The following is a 20,871-nucleotide window of genomic DNA, read 5'->3' on the forward strand; positions in this document are numbered from 1 at the left end:
GAGAATGGGGCTGTGCATGCTTGTGGGCGCACGCGCGCACACACACACACACACACACACACACACACAGGCAGCCTCCCCAGAACTCTTGGACTCTCCAGGTGGAGCCTTTGCCTTCTCTGAATGGGCTTCTTATAAAGACAGGCTGTGTTCTTACCAGGCAACCCCAGCCAATCCTCTGTGAAGCCCTTCCCACCGCCCACCTCCCTGGAAAGCCCCGCTGGAGTGACCGGGCTCTTTCACAGCTGTTTCCCCTCGGCCTTCACCCAGGCATTCTGCCACCGCAGGCCTCTGTGTGTGGGTTTCCTGTTTCCCCCATCAGACTGGAGGGAGGGTTTGACTCCCCCCGTCAGACCTGGGACTCCCGAGGCAGGGGTCGTCTCCTCCCACTGAGGCCTGATTTGCGGGGCGTGTGACTTGTTATTTTTGAGTGTGGAGGGAGGCTCCCAAGGTGCCCTCGGGGGGGCGGGAGCCCTGGGAAAATGCCACCCCCCACCCCGGGGTGCCAGTGTGCCTCCAGGGAGGGAGAGACCACCTCAGAGCAGCACCAGCCCAGCTGCCTCCCATCTCTGTCAGCAGAGATGCCCGGTGGGCTCTGGGCAACTTGCACAGCTCCCTGGGCTTCCTCTCTGTCCTAAGCAAAAGGAACTTGATTTATATTGCAGCAGGGAGGGCAGAGGGCAGACTTGATGGGGAGCTTCCTGGCAGTGAGGGTGATGAGACGCAGGCAGGGCACCTGAGGGAGGCGGTGGAGGCTTCTCCAGGCAACCGCAGGGGCAGGAGCTATTTCTCATCGCCCTGAGGAGTTCGCTAAACCCAAGTGACTTGATGTAAAATAGCAACGCACACAACACCAGGCTCGTGGGCGCGGGTGTTGCCCGGACCGTGCATCTTTCCAGCAAAGGAGTCTGTGTCCCGGTTTTCCTGTTTAGACAGCGAGCCTCTGGGGACAGGCCCTCTACCTCCTCGGGTATAACATCACCCACACAAGCCCTGAGGTGGGGTCTGACCAGACAGAATCAGGGTGCCCCGGGCTCCAGTCCAGCTCTGCCCTTCCCTCCCCCGTCAGCCAGTGACCAGGCACTAACACTCTCTGGTCTCTCGCTTACCGATCTGCTCTCTTCCAGTTGTAACGGGTGATGACTAAGTGACAGTTTTGAGCCTCAGGTCGCCCCATCTGGAAAATGGGGATAACGAACCAAAGCAGACCTTCTTCGCGAGGTGTCATGTGATCTCCCAGCATGAAGGAGTGTGTGTGTGGGGGGGGGGGGGGGGTCCCGCTTCGGCACCGTTCAGAATGAGGACCTTAGAAACAACTTTATCTCTGACATCTCTCCTGTACCAGCGGGGAGGCCTGGTGTGAGTCCAAGATTTGCATGTGACAAGAAGCTGTCTTCAGAAAAACAGATGTGGTTAAGGTGGGGCAGTCAATACACCTGGTGGCATTTGCTGGGGATGGCCTTTAGGTGGACACCCGTAGAAAAGAACCGTCTTCTCTCAGGACTGTGCGGACCCGTGCCGGTCGACCCCGTGGTGGTGTGTGCAGGTGAGGCACGGGAAGGGGAGAGCCTGATGGGAACAGGGCTCTCCTGACCCTCTGCCCACCCCCCCTCCCCCCAGCTCCCGGTGCCCATGGCTGTGCTGTTTCTGCTATCCAAAGAGCGGCTGCTGGCCTGCTGCCCTCAGAGGAGGCCCCTGCTCCTGTCCGCAGATGAGCTGGCCCTGGAGACGCAGCCTCCCGAGAAGGAAGACGCCTCCTCACTGCCCCCAAAGTTTCAGCCACACCCAGGTGGGGGCTCTAATGAACTTTCACGCTCACGGCCCCACACCGAGGCTTCCCTAGTGACCCCATCCCCCGGAGGGTGAACGTAGATCACAGGCGATGATGGTTGGAAGCAAACCCCGGGCACCCATGGTCCCGTCTGGCAAGACACGGACCAGCCTGGCCGCAGGAGTGGGGCAGGCAGACTCTGCCTCAGCCTGCCTGTGTGACCTTGGGCAAATGACTTGATCTCCCTGAGCCTCGCTTCCACCAGGACTGAGGTGGACAGGAGCTGTCCCTGACAGCTGGCTGGAAGTTAGGGAAGGTGGGCGGCAGTAACTGGTCCCCAACCTGCCAGGCTCGCCCATCTGGCAGCCGCTTACCCCGGGCCTGCAGAGGGGAAGGAGCAGAAGCTGAGACTCAGCCCTGTTCTCATGTCTCGTCCAGGGCACGAGGACCTGTTCGGCTGCTGGCAGAGGAAGAACTTCAAAGGCGCCCCTTACTCCTTCTTCGCCATCCACGTCACAGCCGCCCTGGTCCTGTTCATGACCGACGGGATGACGGTGAGCCTGCCCGCCTCCCCGACGCTCAAGCTAGGGGCGGCAGGAGAAAGAGGGGAGCTTCAAGGTGTCCTAGAGGGCTCACCTGTTGTGCAGTCAACTCATACTTTTAAACTAAATAGAAGTCCTAGGGGGCGGGGACTGTCTGAAGAATTGTTCACAGCCCCTGGGTACTATGGTCTTCTGTCCCAGCCAGCTGTTTTTATTCTCCTTAACTCTGTGGGTAGGGGCCCCTCTAGTTTGTTACCAAGTGCAAGCTACCCACGTTTCTTGAGAGGCAGAGGTCTGTTCCTCCAGATAGAGGTCATGCCGTGTAAACGCGAGGGCACGCTGCTTCCCGGAACGCGTTCCAAACCTCAGCTTCTCAAGGCATGTTGTAAACAAGCTACAGTCAAGATTTGGGCCCAGCTATTTATTCTACTGGTGACCTCTGTTAATACTGTTTAGTGCCTTTTTCCAGAAATCTCTTAGGATTAGATCGGGATACTTTTGAATGGCCGATTGATTAACCGATTGCCATGCTGGGGCCTCTCCGAAGAGAAGGCCCTAAAACAGGTGACCCAGTGGGAAATACTCGTGACAGTACTGGTTGACTCCCAACTCTCAGTGTGACCTTGGGCGAGTCACTTCTCTCCGCCCCCTCCTCTGTAGAACGAGACGCGACACGTGTGCCCACCTTGTTTTCACCTTCCTTCAACAAGAAACCGTCCGTGGAATCCTCATAAATGAGACGTGTGGTTGTGCTCTGCTCTGGTGGGGAGGGGGGAGCGGCCCAGACCTCTCGAGACCCCCTGTGGAGACCCAGAGACACCCCTCTCCCTGTGTCCCCAGGCCTGCGCCTCTGGGCCGGTGGAATCTGTAAGCTCTACCTCCCCAGGGTCTGTCCTCTGCTCGGGCCGCGAGTGTTGTGTGATGTTGGCCCTAGGCCCACCTTTGAGCTTCCAGAAGCAGGACCAGTCCTCCCTCAGCCCTCAGCACACCTGCCCCGACCTGGTCTTCCTTCTCTGAGGGCTCAGCTGTGCCGCAGGTGTGCTCAGCAGGGCCCGTCTCTCCACAGGGGGAGTACTCAGCCTTTGTGTACAGCTATGCAGTGGAGAAGCCGCTGTCTGTGGGGCACAAGGTGGCTGGTTACCTCCCCAGCCTCTTCTGGGGCTTCATCACCCTGGGTCGGCTCATCTCCATTCCCATCTCCTCCAAAGTGAAGCCAGCCACCATGGTGTTCGTCAATGTGGTAAGTGGCCTCCTTTCACTTCTTGGAGACGCAGGAGGACCATCCACTCCTGGCCGTACCACCGCCCCAGGACATTTGCTCGGGACTGGGGATAGGGAGGGAATGCAGGAGTAGAGGGAGGAGAGCAGGGGGGAGAGAGATGCCGTGAGGAAGGGGGGAATCAAGAAGGTGGAGCCTATCTGTGTGACCTTGGAAAAATCCCTTTCCCTCTCTGGGCCTCTGATTTTGTACCCATCAGAGAAAGGGGCCGTAGGAGGTGGTTACTGCCATGCGTGGAGCAGATCTCAGCTGACAGTCTGCCCAGAGTACAAGTGAAGGGGGTGCTGGCCTTGGTCCTCCTGTGTGACCTTGACGCCCAGCTGGTCAGAGCCCCATGGCCAGCGGAGGCCAGGCATCCCCTGGCCTTCAGAAATCACCGTGTCTGGGCTAGAGCCTAGGAATCTGCATTTTGAAACTCTGCCAAATGATTCTCAAGTACCAGGCTGGAATGTAGGATGTTATTCAGGGAACTGGTCTGCCCAGAAGGCGGGGGTTCCAGGCCCAAGCGATGGGGTCAGACTTTCGACCTGACGTGGGTCCATGTCACTATCTATGACAAAGCGTCCAGATTACAGATTAGGGTCGTCTAGCCCAGCCTCCCTCCAGGGCTCAAATCACCTCTGTAACATCCCCTCCAGGGAGTCCACAGTCTGTTTAATAACCTCCAGTGACTGGGAACTCACTCCCTTTCCAGGCAGCCCGATCCACTGCCAGAAAGTACTTCCCTGAGTCAAGTTTCTAGCGGCAAGGGGGTTTGGAAATAATGTTGGGGCTACAGACACCAAAGATCGTGAGCGCCAAGAAAAGCCTTTGTATCTGACCTTGTGCTGGTTGATGACCTTTAAGAAAGAAATTACTTTTTTTTTTTCAGTTTTTCTTTTTCTCTTTCTTTCTTTCTTTCTTTCTTTTTAATTTTTTTTAACGTTTTATTTATTTTTGAGACAGGGAGAAACAGAGCATGAACGGGGGAGGGTCAGAGAGAGAGGGAGACACAGAATCTGAAACAGGCTCCAGGTTCTGAGCAGTCAGCACAGAGCCCGACGCGGGGCTCGAACTCACGGACAGTGAGATCGTGACCTGAGCCCAAGTCGGACGCTTAACCGACTGAGCCACCCAGGCGCCCCTCTTTATTTATTTTGAGAGAGAGAGAGAGAGTGAGCTTGTGACCTGAGCCAAAGTCGGATGCTCAACCAACAGAGCCACCCATTACCCCTGAAAGAAATTTCTGTTGGACATAGAGGGGAGGCGGTGTGAGCGGAAGCCAAACTCAAGAGGTTGAGGGCCGGACAGGAAGCGGAGGTGTGACCGTTGCAAATGGTCCTGAGCTGGAGGGAGTTTTGTCTGACAGGAGCCTGTTTGGAGGCCGAGGAGAAAAGGAGGGAGCCTGGAGGGAGGGGTCCCATTGTCAGAGAGCAGGGCCCCCCCCCCCCACCCGAAGGGAAGAGGGGATGAAGAGCAGTGGAGAAGGGAGTGTCATCTCAGTGAAGAAGAGGGCCAACATGATACTGCCGGGAAGGAGCAAGTCTGCACGAGTCCTGGGGTGCAGAAGGCTCCGGGTACGTGCACTACTGGGGGCCTCTGCAGGACCCAAGGGCAGCTGCTTAGACAGAGGAGGGTGGGGCGGGACTCTGAGTTTGGAGGAAGAAAAGCATCTGAAGCACCCACATGACAGGCGCGGATGAGAAAAACTCACCCGGACCGTTGGGTTTTGTTTTTTACTTTTTAAATTTTTTTAATGTTTCTTTATTTTTGAGAGAGACACGCACGAGAGAGACACAGAGTGCGGGCAGGGGAGGGACAGAGAGAGAGAGAGAGAGACACAGAATCCAAGCAGGCTCCAGGCTCCCAGCTGTCAGCACAGAGCCGGACGCAGGGCTCAAACCCCCGAACCGTGAGATCATGACCTGGGCCTAAATTGGCCGCTTACCCGCCTGAGCCACCCAGGCGCCCCTGGACTGCTGGGTTCTAAAAGGAAACCTAGATTCCTGGGCCCAACCCAGACCTCACGAACTGGAAGGTCCAGGGGAGGTACCTAGCGATCTGTATATTTAACCAACACCCCAGGGTGTTCATGTCACCAAGCAGATTTCGGAAAACAGTGTCCTGGAACAAGTGACTCCCAAATACATTAGTGGTGGTTTGGGAAGATACGGATTCCCGGGCCCCTCCCCCGGAGACTGTGACTGGGGTGTGGAGAGGGGCCTTGGCGCCTGGATTGTTTTCAGACCTTTTCAGGTGCTTTTGGCGGGCACCCTGGCAGGATTACAGGTAAACAGCCGCGAGCAAGTTCCCCTCGTACTGCCGATTCACTCCTCTCGGTTTTAAACTAACAGTCACCCTGCTCTCTGTTCTCCTGGGTCTCGACAACCACTTCCTGGTGAAGGAACAGGCACTTTGTGCGGGGCCTGTGGGCAAGTGCAGGGGTACCAAGTTGTACAAGGCGGGGCTCTGCCTCGGGGAGCTTATGGTTGGCTAGGGGGCTAGGGAAGAAGAGGGGCAGGGGAGGGGGAGCGGGGCGTGCCCTGCAGGGCCGGTCAGCAGGCGCGTGGTTAGCAGGTGAGAAGCAGATGGGGGGGGGGGGGGGGGGAGCCTCACGGAGTGGGAGGAGTGGGAGGAGTGGGAGGAGGGGCTAGTTCGCCCTGGGCATGCGCGCTCCGTCTTAGGTCACCCCGGCTAAAATAAGAGGTGTTTTTAAAGCTCGCCCAAGTCTGGAGATTTTCAGGGTGGCTCATCAAGGCCCGCCTGCAAACGTGTGGTGTGTAAAGGGGGTGCCAAGGCAGCAGGAGGGGAGCAAGAGCAGAATCTTCGCCGGCTCTGCCCCCGACGTCTAAGTTGAGAGCTGACAACTGAGAAGGTGCCAGCGGTGTGAACGGCAGAGGAGTCGGGGTTCCTGGCTGATGGCACTGCTGGTTGCAAGGCCCAAGGGGGGAGCTAACTGGGTGAGAGCGTGGTGGGGCAGGGTCTGTGGTGGGGAGCAGAGAGGGAACAGGTTGGGGAAGCAGACATGGGCTAGATCCTGGAAGGTCTTGTAAGCCAGGTTTGGGGTTTTATTCCAAGTGGGAGAAAAGCAGGCCTTTAGAAGGTGTTAGGCAGGGAATGGACATGATCTGCTCTGTATTTTATTTTAAAATTTTTTATGTTTATATTTGAGAGAGAGAGAGAGACAGTGTGTGAGCAGGGGAGGGGCAGAGAGAAACAAAGAATCTGAAGCAGGCTCCAGGCTCCCAGCTGTCAGCACAGAGCCCAACGTGGGTCTCGAACTCACAAGCAGTGAGATCATGACCTGAGCTGAAGTCGGTTGCTTAACCGACTGAGCCACGCAGGCGCCCCTGATCTGCTTTGTATTTTAGTATGTGTGCTGCCGAAGCGAGCACAGATCTGCTTTGAAGCACGCTGCCCTGTGCTGTATGAGCGTGGATAGATCTAGAAGGGAGACAATGAAGAGCCACTCCTGCAGTCCAGGCACAAGAGGGTGGTCCGGGATGGGTGTGGAGAGGTACAAGGGTGCACAGCGTTTTGGGGGCGGAGTTGACAGGACTTGCCGTTGGCCTGAAGGTGGAAAGAAGGAGGAAACAAGATCAAGGACGTACATACCTTCGTGACAGGGCCTGACCACGGGGCGGATGGGGATGCCCTTCACCGATGCGGGGAAGTGTGTTTGCTGGAGGCAAGGCCGGGCTCTGTCTGGACCAGGTTGTCAGTCGTCCAGTGGAGTTCTGGACACAGGTCATGGCCAGAGGGATGGATTTAAGCGGCTGGGCGTAGAGATATTTGAAACCATGGCGCCGGACCAACAGGGAACACAGACGAAGAGCCAGAAGGGTCTGGGGCCGTGCCAACATTTAAAGATTGAGCAGAGGAGGAAGAAAGAGCAGTGAAGCTGTGGGGCCATTTTCTGTGCCAAAGAAATACATTATACTTGGAACCTTGGATATGTCCGCCTCTGTCGCGTTTGTACTGCGTGAAAGAAGTCTTTCACGCCGCTTCTCCATTGTGAAGAGGGTGTCTTCCCCTCAGCCGCCATTTGTGGTACGCCCCCCTCCGGGGCAGCAAGTCTTTCGCTAGGTCTCAGGTCTCGGACCAAGAGATCTTGCAGCAGAGACGGAGGGGCTGGTAGAGAAGCGTAAAGGGAGGGGGCTCGCGGGTTGCGACCACTGGCTTGGTTCTTCCAGCTGGAGCCAGTCCCCGGGATCTGCCTGTGAGTGTGACCGTCCCTTCCCTCGGCACGCTCAGGTCATCTGTAAAGCGGCCGGGGTGGGGGTGGGGTGGATGTGGTTTCTTACACGCCTTCTAGCCCTCTGCTATGTAATTTTATCTTCCTTTTTTCTGGAAACAGAGGTACTCACCCAGGAGACGCTCACCTGAAAACCACGGTTGTCTATGCAAGATCCTTGTGTCTGGAGACATCAGGGAGGGCGCACACACAAACACTAAGACTGATACTTGTCGCAAGAGTCACACTTGAGGAGACCCTGCGTTGCCATCGTTTTCCTACCACTCTTCTGTGTAGCTTTTGTAACCCATTTCGTGGACTAGAAGGCTAGAGAGAACAAGGACTTCAAAGCCCCAGACTTGGTCTCTTGCCTCCAGACCCGGGCTGCCTAAGTTTCCTCCCAGAGGCATCTTGCCTAGAAATTTTTCAATATTGACATAAAAACCTCTTTAAGGAATTCAGAAAAAGCGACACTTAACAAAAATATGCCCGTGTGACAGAGACCCTTACTGAACCAGGAAGATCTCTGGTCCCCGAATCCATCACAAGAGTCTCTAACCACAGGCTGGAATTTGCTCATGGGAGTCTGAGGTGAAACCGAGGAACGGGGCCACAGTCACGGACCCTCCCGTCTGGGAGGTTTGCCTGGACTCCCAGAGCGTGGGGACCCAGCCACCCACACCCTCCCCAGCCAGCCCCTCCTGCTGCCTGCAAACGCATGGCTTTTAGGGCCAGAAAAGCAGCTCCTCTTCATGAGGAGTGGAGGGCAGAGAGCTGGTGGCGTGGCTGGAATTCCCCGTGCTCCAAGATAAGACCTGAGGGACAGGCAGTACTGCCTCACCAAGCGCTTTTCAAGTGTGTATGGCCCGCCCTCTGCCTAGCGGTCTTGGCGGCTCATCCCCCAGGGCATCCTTGGCCGAGACCCGGCTGGGGAAGGTGCAGTTCCCACACAGGCCACAGGGAGGCGCCCCGGTCACACAGCGCTGCTCTGGGGTCCGAGAGGAGCTTTCCAAGTCAGGAGCGGAACGCCCAGCTTTTCCCAGTTCCTAATAGCCTCCTTCTCTGCTGTTAAAAGGTGGGCGTGGTGGTGACGTTCCTCGTGCTTCTCGTTTTCTCCTACAACGTCGTCTTCCTGTTCGTGGGGACAGCCAGCCTGGGCCTGTTCCTCAGTAGCACCTTCCCCAGCATGCTGGCCTACACTGAGGACATTCTGCAGTACAAAGGTGGGTGTGCTGGGGCGCAGAGCAAAGAGCGCCCCCCCCCCTTGGCTGGGTCCGGCTTCCTCCCCCGACGCCCCATCTTTTCTGTGGTATTCCAGCCAGATCCCCGCCCTCCTGACTCTGGGGGGAACTTGTTCGCAAAGTTCTGACCCACGTGGAGTTCCCCGTTCAACAGTATGCCCGTGGCATGTGATTTCAGGCCACTGAGAAGCCGTAAGCTTCTCTTTCCCATTTTCTTTTCTCCCACGGCAGTGCCTCCTGAGGCACAGCTGGCATTTTGTGAAACACGGGTGTGCTGGAAATCCCAAGTTCAGAGACCAGCAAAGTTGCGCAGGAAAAGTTAGGGCATAGGAAGGGGGTTTATAACTTATCAGTAGTAGTACCTCCTTGCTCTGCTGTTCCTGCGGCTGTTTTTGGAAGCACAGAGAATTAGAACAGTGGCTCCACACTTGATTGGGGGTTGTCCTGATGGGGTTCTTGGATGCCGGAAACCTCAAATTCTCTGCAGTAATCTCCCTCCCCTGCTGCAGCCTCCCCACCGCGTGTAGCAATGAGCAGTGATCCTTTTTTTTTCTTTAAATGGGTTAATTAAAAATAATTATGTTTTGAACATGTAACATTACCCTTAGAAGTAGCTAGAGTGCCCTGGGGTGTCGGAAAACCAACATTGAGGAGGAGTGATTTCTTTAGGGAGGAGTGAGGAAATGGTGTATGGGGGGGGGGGGGCGGTCTGAAGCAGTTAGAGCCAAAACCAGCGCAGTTATCCCCAGTAACAAGAGATGGCAGGCCTGGATCCGCGAGATCTAAGGATGATCTCCAAACCCCAGTGAGTAGACGAAAGCAGCGAATTAACGTTGGTATCACACATCACGCGGTGGATCCCAGAGTTTTAAGTGGTCAACAAATGTTAGACGACACGGGCGCCTGGCCAGCTCAGTCCGCGGAGCATGTGACTCTTGACATCGGGGTCGTGAGTTCAAGCCCCACATTGGGTGTGGAGCCTACTTAAAAATAAGTTCATTAAGTAAGCCAAATGTTGGAGAATAATAATAATAATAGTAATAATAAGTGGTCACTCAGATCTGCCCTCTTCTCATTTCCCACCATCCCTACCGCAGTTCAGGCCTTTCCCATGACGTGCCTGCTTGGAATATTTCATGGTGCCCCGTTTTTTCCAGTCTCTGATCACCTCCATCGCTGCCTCCGCAGGTCTTGGCCTGTGCCCTTCAGATTTGCCTCCCTCGGTGGCGGTTCTCAGTGCTGGTCCCACATTAAAATCACCCAGAGCGCGTATAACACAACCAGAGGCCTGGGCTTTGTTTCCATGACACCTGGCGTAATTGGTCCGGAGCCACTGGGAGGCTCTGAAGTGCAGCCAAGGTGGGACCACTTAGCGGCGGGTCTCCAACCTGCTGCAGAGGGGTCCCCGTGAAACACACAGTCACGGCCTTTGTATATTCCAGTGGTGCTCTTCTCCTTTCACCAGCCTCCCCTGCCCACCTCTTGTACTCAGGGCCTGCGTCCTGGCCATGCTGAATTACTTGCTAGTCCCTGATGGCACAAAAGCTATGCTCTGCCTGGAGTGCCCACTCTACTCCGTCTGCCCCCTTTGCCTGCCTGCTCAAGTCCCTCCTTCTCTACCCCTTCCGGAAGTTTCTCTGATTCCCCCTGGAAAGATGTGTCCCTCTCCTTTGTACCTGCCTCTCTTGTTTGACCCTCATGGCTTTTGTACCTATGTTATCTGTACCCTCTCCTCAGCAGTGTGCTCCCTGTGGGCACCAGCAGGGAAGGAGGGCAAGAGCATAGGCTTTGAGGTCATTGGCAGACCTGGATGTGAGTCTTGCCTGCACGCTTTCTGGCCTTAAGACCATTTTCTCAATTTTCTTCCCCTTTCTGAGACTCAGCTTTCTCATCTGCAAAACGGGGGCACAAATACCTATCTTTAGGATTGTTTGTGCATTTGACGAAATGTAAAACACTTGACTTAGCAGCTTAACTGACTCACAGGTGCTCAAAACATACGTTAACTCTAATTATTCATCTGACTACTCGGTGTTTAGTTCGGTACCTGATGCCCAGAAAGTACTGGAGGGTTTTTGAATGAATGAGTGGAATAGACAGTGGGTGCTACTGGGATTCAGAGAAGGGAGTGACCAGTGTTGAATCCACACATAGCTTCCTGGAGGAGATGGGACGTGAGCTGACCCAGGATTTGGAAAGGCAGAAGGAAAAAGGGAAGACATTCCAAGGAAGAGTGGGGCAGGGGCAGCGAACAAAGTGACAGCAAAGGCATAGAGACCAATGTAAACGTGAGCCAGACCAAAAGAGGAACTTGAAGCCTAAAGCAGGGAATGATAATCTCTGTTTTAGTAATCAATCAATCAATCAACCTTAAGTATCTATCATATGTTGGTCACTGGGCTAATAATAAGCAGTAGTGGACGCCACTGAATACAATTCAGGGCACAGTCCTCTCTCGTGGGCTCGCAGTGCAGAGGGGAAGGCTACCCTGCAAACAGTGGGGTACCTGGGGGAAGGGTGGAGGGCCGCGGGACACAAAGAGCAGCTACCGCAGGGTTAGGGACGGGGGAGATTTCCTGGAGGAAGTCTAAAGGAGAAACTTCAAAGATGAACAGGGGCTCGGCCCACAAAGGGGAGGAGGAAGAGGACCGCTCAGGAGGGAGGGAGGCAACGCAAGCGTCAGAACCCGGCGGTGAGCACGAGTGTGCAGGGACCGTCCTCCTGGCGGGAGGGTGGATTGTGAGCGGGTGTGATGGGAGTCTGAGCTCTCAGCAGAGACCAGGCCCTGCAAACCACGTGAAAGCATTTGGGCTTTATCCTGAAGGCAGCGTTGAAGGGGTTAAGCAGAGAACTGGCAGGGGTTCGGGAGTTCACTGTGTCCAGCACTGTGCTAAGTACTTACCACTTAGTAAGTGGTGTATCAAATTCACCACACAGCAACCCTGCGGAGAAGGTGTTGCCATGCCCGTTTACAGAAGGAAACCAAGGCCTAGAGAAGGGGGAGAACTTGCCTAAGGTCACACGGCTGGTAGGTAACACAGTTGGGCTTGGGACCCGAGTCTGACTCTGAAGCTTGGGCTCAGGGGGTCTGTGCCCTGTTGCCAGAGTGAGCGGAGGTGTGGCTGCTCAGTACAATGCCAGGGCAGTGAGGACACTGGTCTGCCTGGAAGAGAGGGCTGGCCTGAGGAGATCAGGGAATCTTTGCGGAAACGTAGGGGGCAGTCAGATTTGGAAGGACCCCGAATGCCAGGCTAAGCAATTTGGAAGTTACCCTGAAGACAACCCTGAGTGATTGAAGGTTCTAGAACAGTGAAACTATACTGACAGCAGGATCTAAGCATTCCCAAAGCAAAGTTAAGGACTGAGGTCTGAGAAATCTTAGGAGTTCGAACTTGTCCTCTTAGGCAGTCACACCATTTTCCAGGGTCTCCCCAGAAATAGCCGGGATTGTATCAGCTGACTTGTCTCCTTAACTTGCTTTTACTAACCCAAATCCTTCTCTTTTGGTTAGGCTGTGCGACCACGGTGCTGGTGACAGGGGCAGGAATTGGCGAGATGGTTCTCCAGATGCTGGTTGGTTCGGTATGTGGGAGACCCTAGGGGCAGGGGACAGCGTTTGGGGAGCCCCCCTCCAAGCAGGTGGGAGGATGTAGCCAGCCACCTTCTGAACCCAAGCTGTCCCTCCCCTGGGGGTCCCACACAGCAGGCAGGGCCCCCCTCCGTTACCTGTTTCTGCTTCCGCATGTGAGACCTGGAGATGTGAAGGGAGGTGCGGTACGGTCCAAAGCAAACACAAGTCATGTCTGGGAGCGGGGCCAGCGGGGCCCTGTGGGAATGTCGGTCAGCTCCCAGAGCCTGGGATGGGATTGAGTGGCGGGCGGGAGCTCTTTTCCCACCCCTTCTCAACCTACCGTCCCCACCCCAGCTCCCCTAGCCTCTGGCCACCCTACACAGGGCCCAGCTTTCCTGCCCAAGTCCTGCCCTCATCGAGGGCAGCCCTCCCGCGTCTCTTCAGACGTACCCGTCCTCCCGGGTGCACCAGGAAAAAAATACATCTGCCTTCGTTTGAAGCTTCTAGCGCTGTTGTTACGCCCCCTTTTACAAAGGAGGATATTGAAACTCAGATAAATGAGCAACTTGCCCTCGGTCAGTCATACTTCTAATAAGTGACAGGATGTTCAAACCTAGGTCTTTGGGTCTCCCAGATGCCCCTAATCCCAACCCTCCTTTCCTGATCTTGTGCCCTGCCGGGAGGAGAGCTACACCTCCTGACAACACTCCGCATGGAAATGACGTGAGGTCTGGGGTTTGCTTCAGTGTGATCTAGTGCAGGGGACAGTGGAGGGGCACGGAGGTGCTAATTGCTAGTCGGGTGACGGGCCCAGGGGAACTCCGTAAGCTCCTTTGGCCTGTGTTTTAAATTTTCCATGATAGAGAGACATAGGTCTATACACATCCTCTGCAGAGTTCTGGTTCGGCCCTGTGGGTATAGACACGGTCTGACCGGAGTTTTAAGGAAGATGGAGAGATTTTCAGAAGCTTCCAGATACAGAGCGAAAAGGGACCGCAGGGGTCACGAGCAGGATTTCTGCCTCCTCCAGACACATAACCTCGAAACGAGGCCAAGACGTCCCTCCTGCTCACCACCCTGCCCGTCGGTGTGACGGGCCTCAACCTGACTGCGGAGCCCCCGGGGGTCGGGGAAAGCTGCTTCCTCCAGCGCGCCTTCCTGTGAGGCTCTGACGGCCTGCGTCTCTGTGTTTTCCCCTCTGGCAGATTTTCCAGGCCCAGGGCAGCTATAGCTTCCTGGTCTGTGGCGTGATCTTTGGTTGCTTGGCTTTTACCTTCTATGTCTTGCTCCTGTTTTTCCACAGGATGCACTCTGGACTCTCGTCAGGTAAGGAAAGAATCTGTTGCTACACAAGAGGAGGAAAACAAAGTGAGGCGAGGCTGTGGGAGATGCTGTAGATCGTAGCACGCCACAAATACTGTTCTGTTCCAAGTAAAATGCGAGGAAGTGTTTATTTTTCTACAGCTTCCTTTTCCCCTCTTCCTGCTTTGCCATGCGATTGTCCGCACTGGACTCTTAGGGCAGGAGGGAATGGGATAGGCTGACTCACGGTTTCTCCATCAGGAGAGGGGCACGGATCGTGAACCTGGCTTCCTGCATCCCACCATGCCGTGGGACCACGGGCCAGGATTCCCTTTCCAGCCCGTGTGGGGCCCTGAAAGGCGGCCTCTGCCTCCTTGGCTGGACCACGGCCCACAGGCCTAATTGGCCATCTCTTTGCAGTTTGGGATTTTGACTCTAGTCCCAATTTCTTTTTCAAAAACAGGTCCTCCAGGCCAAGTGGCAAAGAAAGGCTCCTTTGGGGCAGAGACACCTCCTAAGAATAGTCTCATTCCTGGAGACCCAAGGCAGGGGGTGTCCCGAGGCTACTTTCATGTCCCTGAGCCTCCCAGCCTTTCTGCCCAGAGATCTCAGAGTCCCAGGCACTGTATCAGCTGTGCACGTAGCCAGTTCTTAAGAGAAGGGGCCCTAGCGGAGCCCTCATCCTCTCCATGAAAGCAACATGATCACCAAACAATTGAAGGAATGGGTGTCTGCAATCCAATCTCTCAGACGACCACTCAGTTTAAAGCCCAGGAGAGCAATCCCACCACCCCCCCACACACCCCGGTCAGCACTAACTGTAGCCCCACTTCCAACGTGGCCGGTACCAGCTGGTGTCTAGCCTAGCACTCAGCATGGAGCCTTCATTTAGGCAACACATTCGAGAACTATTTGGTGAATATCCAATGAGTAACACCCAATGAGTTCCCTATTGGTGGGAGACCAAAAGAAACCTATATTCCCTGAGCCCCAGACGCGAGTCTCAACGAACTCCCTCCACCAACAGTTTGCCAGAACCAGTAAGTCTGACTTTCTGCTTGTTCTCCCTATGGAGCCATAGGATGGGAAAAGCAAAAGCCCGGGGAAACTCTCGGAATAAATAATTGCCGCAGCTAATCAGAGCTGCTGACGCATGCTACCTGTTTTTTCTGTTGTAGTTCCTACCCAGGACAAAGCACTGGGAATGGAAAGCCCAGAGTGCTACCAGAGGTAAAACTGGGGGAAGGGGGCAGGCGAAGACGGCCGGCCTCTCGAGCACCAGCACAGACCAAAGTGTTCAAGAAATTGGGGGTCGCCCTGGAGGCGATCTCTCCACGCCTTGGCTCGGATCTTTTCCACAAATACTTGGTTAGGTAGAAGAAATTGAACGGACTGGGAAAATCATTAGCAGTTTACTGGATGGATATTCAAGTTACCTTCCTGTCCCCCGGTTCGGACCTTTGGTAAGAGGTGTCCAGGATACCCCGATGGGAAGGAAGAAGACAGCCATATGCTTCACTCCATTGGCCACCAACCACCTCCTGCATGGACCATCCCCTGGGTTTGAATATCACTTTTCGTTGAAGTTTGAAAGAACAGGTTGAAATTGTAAAGTTCGATGATCACTGCTTGCTGTAGATATATTTGAAATCAGTCAAAACAAACCCCAAGTTAGTTCCCGGCATGCTCAAATGATTTATGTGCTTTTTACTTTTTGGTAAGCCACGGTCCCTCAAATTCCCGTTGCTGATATCCGTAGTTCGTTTAAAATCTAAAACATCGAAAGGAAAAGTCGAATCTTGCTATCTTTGGGACACTAATTCAGTGGTATGCTGGGCTGGCTCGTACTAGCTGATAAAAGCCGGTCGTTAACATTTCCTTTTGAGAGCTAGTTGTTAAAACTCGGCCAGTATTAAACATGAGATTTTATAGAAAGTTAACAATTCCGTTAAAGACAAGGGAAAGAACCACTCAAAACTCATCACTTCCTTGAAGGTATCTAAGCGTATTGTACCTGTACAGGGGAAATAGGATACGGAGGTGTGGCTCTGTCCATCTCTTCCCAGATGCGCTTTCAGTGGTAACGTGTCTGGTGGCCCGAGATCAGCCACGTGGGAGGATTCACCCCATAGAAACTGGCAGAGGCTACACATCCTCCCCTTTCTCTTCCCCCGGGAGAGCCAGTTGTTAAACATCTACCTGCAAGTACCCCACTGCTAACGATCAGTGCTAACGGGCTCAGAAGCCGTCTGGGAGAATGGGATGAAGGTTCCGGTTTTCTTTTACTTGACCGCGCTTACGCGAAGTGTAGGCACAGCACTAAGAAATTCTCAAAAATACCTGATTTAAACTTTACATCTTTCATCAAGGAAAACAGCTCTTTGTACCACGTCAAGTGGGTTTCCTTAACAAAAAGCTGGGACTGCCGAGCGATGCGGGGGGAGCAGCACACCGAAAGCAGTGTGGAGGAGGGGGCTCTCCCGACCGAGCAGATCCCCTAGTAACCGAGAGGGCACAGAGCCTGCCACTTGGAAAGGGTGAGACCACGGAGGCGTCTGTAAGTAGTAAAATGGCCGTGACGGTGACTGTACGTGCGCTTACCTGCAGCTTCTCTGCGTTATGTACAAACGTGCATGCGTGGCTATAAAAAGGGGATCGAGGTTCTCTGTAGCCTGAGCCGCAGGCCCCACACTGAGCAGCGTACCCCAGATCGGTGGCCTTGTCGTGTCAGCCGGCTGCGTCTGCCAGCATATCCTGTGTGGTGACGGGGCCCTGGCCGGAGAGCGGGCGCTGGCCTCGCTCTCTAGCTGTGCGGCCCTGGGCGGGTCCCTCACTGATGGTCTTCCAGCCTTGCTTGTTCTTGTTAAATCGAAGTGACATTTCTAAAAGAACTTACCCTACCTCAAAGGAATTCTGAAAGAATGAAGTGGCTTTATTTAAAGCAATTATTGTATGCCTGACCTAGAAACTGCTTCATAAATGCTAGCAATTTTTAAAACCTCTTCATAAGCAGATTCGAAATTGTTCGTATGTTTGGTACATAATTATTGTTAAGTCAAACAGATCTAAATTTTTTTGAAGGCTGATGGTCTAAGGGTGTAGTTTTAACTATGCCTGTAAATACTTAAAAATAGCTGATGGCTGCCGGACTTCAATGTGCAATCTAACTGGAGTGACTGACCTGGACAAAAAGAAAGTAGCTGTATTTTTCTTGTGGTTTTTCAAAACAAACAAACAAAAAAAAACCCGCATCCTTTTTATACAGATTTACAAAGAAGGATCAATGGCTTTATCTAAGATGATCATGATTAATTTGAGAATATAGAAAACGAGATTGAAGCAAATCTAAGTGTACCTTTCCTGAAATAAAATATTTTAAATTTAACAAGTGTGTTATCCATTATGGACGATCGAGCCTTTTATATGCAGCTCAGAAACAAATGACCAAATATTTTCCAAAGAGAGGTCTCTCTCAAACTGTAGGTTCACATGGCTGATATTTTAGAAGAAACAAAACTGTTAGACTGAGAATCACTATTTCCCTCGTTCGTATAATCAGAATAAGGGAAGGCAGAGGTTTTGAAACCCCACTTCAAAATCAGTTCCAGAGCAAGTGGGGCTTTTTACCTGATCTCCTTTGAAGAGTGTGACATTTCAGAGTGCAGCGGGATCACCCTGTTCCCAGATGTCCGTCTGCTGCTTGGAGGCAGGAATCTAATCCATCTGTACGCCAGATTCACTAAAGGAAGACAGACTGACCGAGCGGTCTTTTAGAGGATTGATTCATTTATTCGTTTTTAAAAGATTTAGGGGGTGCCCAGCTGGCTCAGTCGGGAAGCACATGTGACTCTTAATCTCCGGGTTGTAAGTTTGAGCCCCACGCTGGGTGCAGAGATTAAGAATAAAATCTTTAAAAAAAAAAAAAAAAAAAAAAAAAAAAAAAAAGATTTATTGAGCCACCTGTTATGTCCAAGGCACTGATTAGGTGCAGAGAATCGGCAGAGAATGAGATAGAAGCATCTGCCTCAGATTACACTGCAGTTGAAGACAGAAAGGAAAAGGACCACGCCGCGAGATGAAGGATACTTGAGTGCCACAGAGGAACATAAAGCAGGGGAGTGGGAAGAGGGATTGGCAACAGATGCTCCTGGAAGCCTTCGTAAGGAGGTGCCGTCTGTGCTGGCACTAGATGACGGGTGGGAGCAGTGACTCCAAGTCCCAGGGAAGGCTCGTAGGAGGCAGGGGAAGGGGTGAGTGCACAGGCATCGGCCAGCATTCGTGTGCCGTCCCTGAGAGGCAGCAAGCTGGCCAGTGAGGCTTAAATGCAGTGAGCAAGGTGGTGACAGGAGCAGGAAGCAGGCGGGAGTGGCAGCGAGGGGCCAGATCCTACTTGCCATGGCGGGAGCACGGATTCTGTTGTTTTTATGTGAAATCGTTGGGAGTTGCGAGCAGGCAGGGCACGTGGTCTCATTTACACTTCTAAAAGTAATACTCTGCTTGTTGTGAGGAGAAGAAACTGGGGGGCAGGAATGAAACCGGGACACTGGCGAGGGCACCACTGCCTAAACTACGCAAGAGACGTTGGTGGCTTGGACAATGTTGGTTGTATCCAAAGTAGTGAATGCGATTGGATTCAAGCTCTATTTCGAAAGTCGAATGGATAGAATTCGCTACTGGAGTGGGTACGGGTGTGAGAAAAACAGGAATCTAGGATGACCCCAAGGCATTGACTTGAGTTACTGGCTAGATGACGAGGCCAGTGAACACTGGAGGATGAAGGAGGTGCTCCACAATTGTCTTGCACATGTTCATTTTATGATGGTATCTCGGATGTGAAGAGGCTAGTAGGTATAAATGCAGAGCTTCAATGTCAAGCCCAAAGATATAAATTTCATGGTCACATACCTATAGAGCTTAAAGGTGTGGGACGGAAGAAGACCACCTAGAGAGAGAACATATGACTAGAAGGTTGAGCCCTGGGGTTCTTCAACACTTAGTGGTTTAAAAAATATATATATGGTCCAGCAGAGCAAATGAGAGAAGCCACGGAAGGAGGAGGAAGTTCAGGAGAGACTGTGGTTTCCTGGAAGGCACCATGAAAAGTATCTCAAGGAGGAGGAAGTAACCAATGCTGCCATGAATTCTGATGAGGACTGAACATCGACCACTGGACTGGGCAACATGGAAGGTGGCCTTGACAAGAGTGGGGTTTCTGTCAATGATGCTTTGAAAAGCACATGGGAATCATAACATCGACGGTGACGTTCCAACAACCTCCTCGACACCAACGCTTTCCGTCTGGCAGAAATGATCTTTCCTGTTTGATTTTTCATCACACACTGTCCTCTTAAAGTTATCCCGAAGGAAGTCACCTTCATGAACTCCAGTCACAGGGCATATTCCTCTTTTTTTCTTTTTAAGTTTTATTTAATCTCTGCACCCAAAGTGGGGCTTGAACTCACAATCCCAAGATCAAGGGTCACGCTCCTCTGACTGAGTCAGCCAGGCACCCACAGGGCATATTCCGGTAAGTGCAGTGCTTTATAATGACAAACCAGTGTGAGAGCTTTTTTTTTTTTTTTTTTTAATTTATTTTTGAGAGAGAGAGAGAATGAGAACGAGCAGGGGAGGGACAGAGAGAGAGGGAGACAGAGGATCCAAAACGGGCTCCACCCTGACAGCAGAGAGCCTGACGTGGGGCTCAAACTCACAAACTGAGATCATGTCCTGAGCCAAAGGCAGATGCTTAACGACTGAGCCACCCAGGTGCCCCAAAAGCTTACAACTGTTAATGATTATCTCCAACCTGGTAATGCAAGCTCTGGGAAATTACTCAATGTTAGGGCATTAGTTTGTCATCAGATGCATCTATAAAACACAGAAAGTGATTGCAAAATGGACATTATGCCTCTCAAGAGAATGTGTCAAGAGCCAGAAAGGTTAGAAAATGGTGGATCAAAAAGGCTTTTTTACTGAAGGATTTCTTAGAGATTTAATATTCTAATATGCATCTTGAATCTCCAAGAGGCGGTGACCCCATTTCCCAAACGTATTCGACCTCCCGGGACTACGGTTTTAGGTAATATTATTTTGACGACAGCAGTTTAGGAGGATCCGGCTGTCGTCCTAAATGGTTACTACCCAAACACGCTGAACATGGTTTACCCACCATCTGAAGTGAAGCTTCATTGCCCCCCCACGGAACTCTTACTCCATCTCATTATCTCCCCCTGGAGACAAGAGACAGCCCTCTGTGACGTAATTTGTGCCATCTAGTAACCCCACTTTCCCCCATGTGTATTATATCAACTCAGCTCGGAAAGCCCAATTTCATTAACTTAAAGAACTCAAGTCTCCAGTGTCTTCTGTCAAGAAACAATGCCTAGAGCAGAAACAAGCAAAATATGGTGCTCACAAGGGCTAGAATGAAAGAATCTAAGTTTCTTGAAGTTAAAAGAAAACAAACAGAAGTGAAATTTTCACACAGGGAGTAGTTTTTCTAGCCCGTCAGTTCTCAATTCCTTTTTATGGCAACAATCATTTTACAATCTCCCGTTTCCAGCACCTATATCCCAACTCAGGCTTTAAATATTTTATTTTTTTTATTTTTAAAAAATTTTTTAATGTTTACTTCTGAGACAGAGAGAGACAGAGCATGAGCAGGGGAGGGGCAGAGAGAGAGGGAGACACAGAATCAGAAGCAGGCTCCAGGCTCTGAGCTGTCAGCACAGAGGCCAATGTGGGGCTTGAACTCACAAACTGTGAGACCATGACCTGAGCTGAAGTCGGTCGCTCAACCGACTGAGCCACCCAGGCGCCCCAGGCTTTAAATATTTTAATGTAGCTACACATCAAATAGTTGATGGCCAGGTTTTAATAACCACTGGGAAACTGAACTTTTTTCTAACCCACATTTAGCACGGATGAAAACAGAATCCAGAGACTATCTCAA

General features: G+C 52.6%; 1 protein-coding gene across 1 annotated transcript in view; it reads left to right on the forward strand.

The window, feature by feature from the left end:
- MFSD4A (major facilitator superfamily domain containing 4A) overlaps positions 1–15,229 on the forward strand; it is a 28,809-nt gene extending 13,580 nt beyond the window's left edge. The window contains exons 4-10 of the mRNA XM_030302598.1: positions 1,621–1,789; positions 2,210–2,325; positions 3,380–3,553; positions 8,881–9,028; positions 12,558–12,628; positions 13,823–13,943; positions 15,098–15,229. Coding sequence (XP_030158458.1) covers positions 1,621–1,789; positions 2,210–2,325; positions 3,380–3,553; positions 8,881–9,028; positions 12,558–12,628; positions 13,823–13,943; positions 15,098–15,153 — 855 coding nt within the window. The 3' untranslated portion in view covers positions 15,154–15,229. The remainder of the gene's footprint in view (positions 1–1,620; positions 1,790–2,209; positions 2,326–3,379; positions 3,554–8,880; positions 9,029–12,557; positions 12,629–13,822; positions 13,944–15,097) is intronic.
- The last annotated feature ends 5,642 nt before the right edge of the window (positions 15,230–20,871 follow it).

The sequence above is a fragment of the Lynx canadensis genome, chromosome F1 (assembly GCF_007474595.2).
Source record: "Lynx canadensis isolate LIC74 chromosome F1, mLynCan4.pri.v2, whole genome shotgun sequence".
In the NCBI taxonomy this organism is placed as follows: Eukaryota; Metazoa; Chordata; class Mammalia; order Carnivora; family Felidae; genus Lynx; species Lynx canadensis.